The 672-nt window shown below is 65.2% G+C and overlaps 1 protein-coding gene across 1 annotated transcript in view; it reads right to left on the bottom strand.

The window, feature by feature from the left end:
* Nucleotides 1–104: 104 nt before the first annotated feature.
* The window catches only part of LOC113942518 (striatin-4-like), a gene marked incomplete at its 3' end in the record, with an annotated part of 815 nt that continues 247 nt past the window's right edge, over nucleotides 105–672 (bottom strand). Inside the window, exons 2-3 of the mRNA XM_027633631.1 lie at nucleotides 408–437; nucleotides 105–267 (exon numbers count right to left, since the gene is read on the bottom strand). Of these exons, the coding sequence (XP_027489432.1) occupies nucleotides 105–267; nucleotides 408–437 (193 nt within the window). The remainder of the gene's footprint in view (nucleotides 268–407; nucleotides 438–672) is intronic.

Genomic DNA, 672 nt, shown 5'->3' with positions numbered 1-672 from the left:
ACACAATGTCCCTGTGACCTTCCAGGACCCCACAGAGCACCCCGGGGCCACCAAGGGGGGACACAGACCCCACAGAATGTCCCTGTGACCTTCCAGGACCCCACAGAGCACCCCGGGGTCTGGGGATATGGGGACAGTCACCAAGGGGACACAGACCCCACACAATGTCCCTGTGACCTTCCAGGACCCCACAGAGCACCCCGGGGTCTGGGGACATGGGGACAGTCACCAAGGGGGGACACAGACCCCACATGGCGTCCCCGTGACCTTCCAGGACCCCACAGAGCACCCTGGGGTCACCAAGGGGGGACACAGACCCCACACAATGTCCCCGTGACCTTCCAGGACCCCACAGAGCACCCTGGGGTCACCAAGGGGACACAGACCCCACACGAGGTCCCTGTGACCTTCCAGGACCCCACAGAGCACCCCGGGGTCTGGGGACATGGGGACAGTCACCAAGGGGGGACACAGACCCCACACAGTGTCCCTGTGACCTTCCAGGACCCCACTCAGCACCCCGGGGTCACCAAGGGGACACAGACCCCACTGGTCTTGTCCCCATGTCCCCATGTCCCCTCAGGCCACCCCTGTGTGACACCCCGGCCTGGGGACCCCACTGGTGTCATCCCAGTGTCCCCATGTCCCCTCTCAGGCCACCCTTGTGTCCAG

Source organism: Corapipo altera, unplaced genomic scaffold (assembly GCF_003945725.1).
Source record: "Corapipo altera isolate COAL_440 unplaced genomic scaffold, ASM394572v1 55895, whole genome shotgun sequence".
Lineage (NCBI taxonomy): Eukaryota > Metazoa > Chordata > Aves > Passeriformes > Pipridae > Corapipo > Corapipo altera.
Note: the sequence above shows the minus strand (reverse complement) of the source record. Positions and strands in the feature narration are given on the sequence as shown.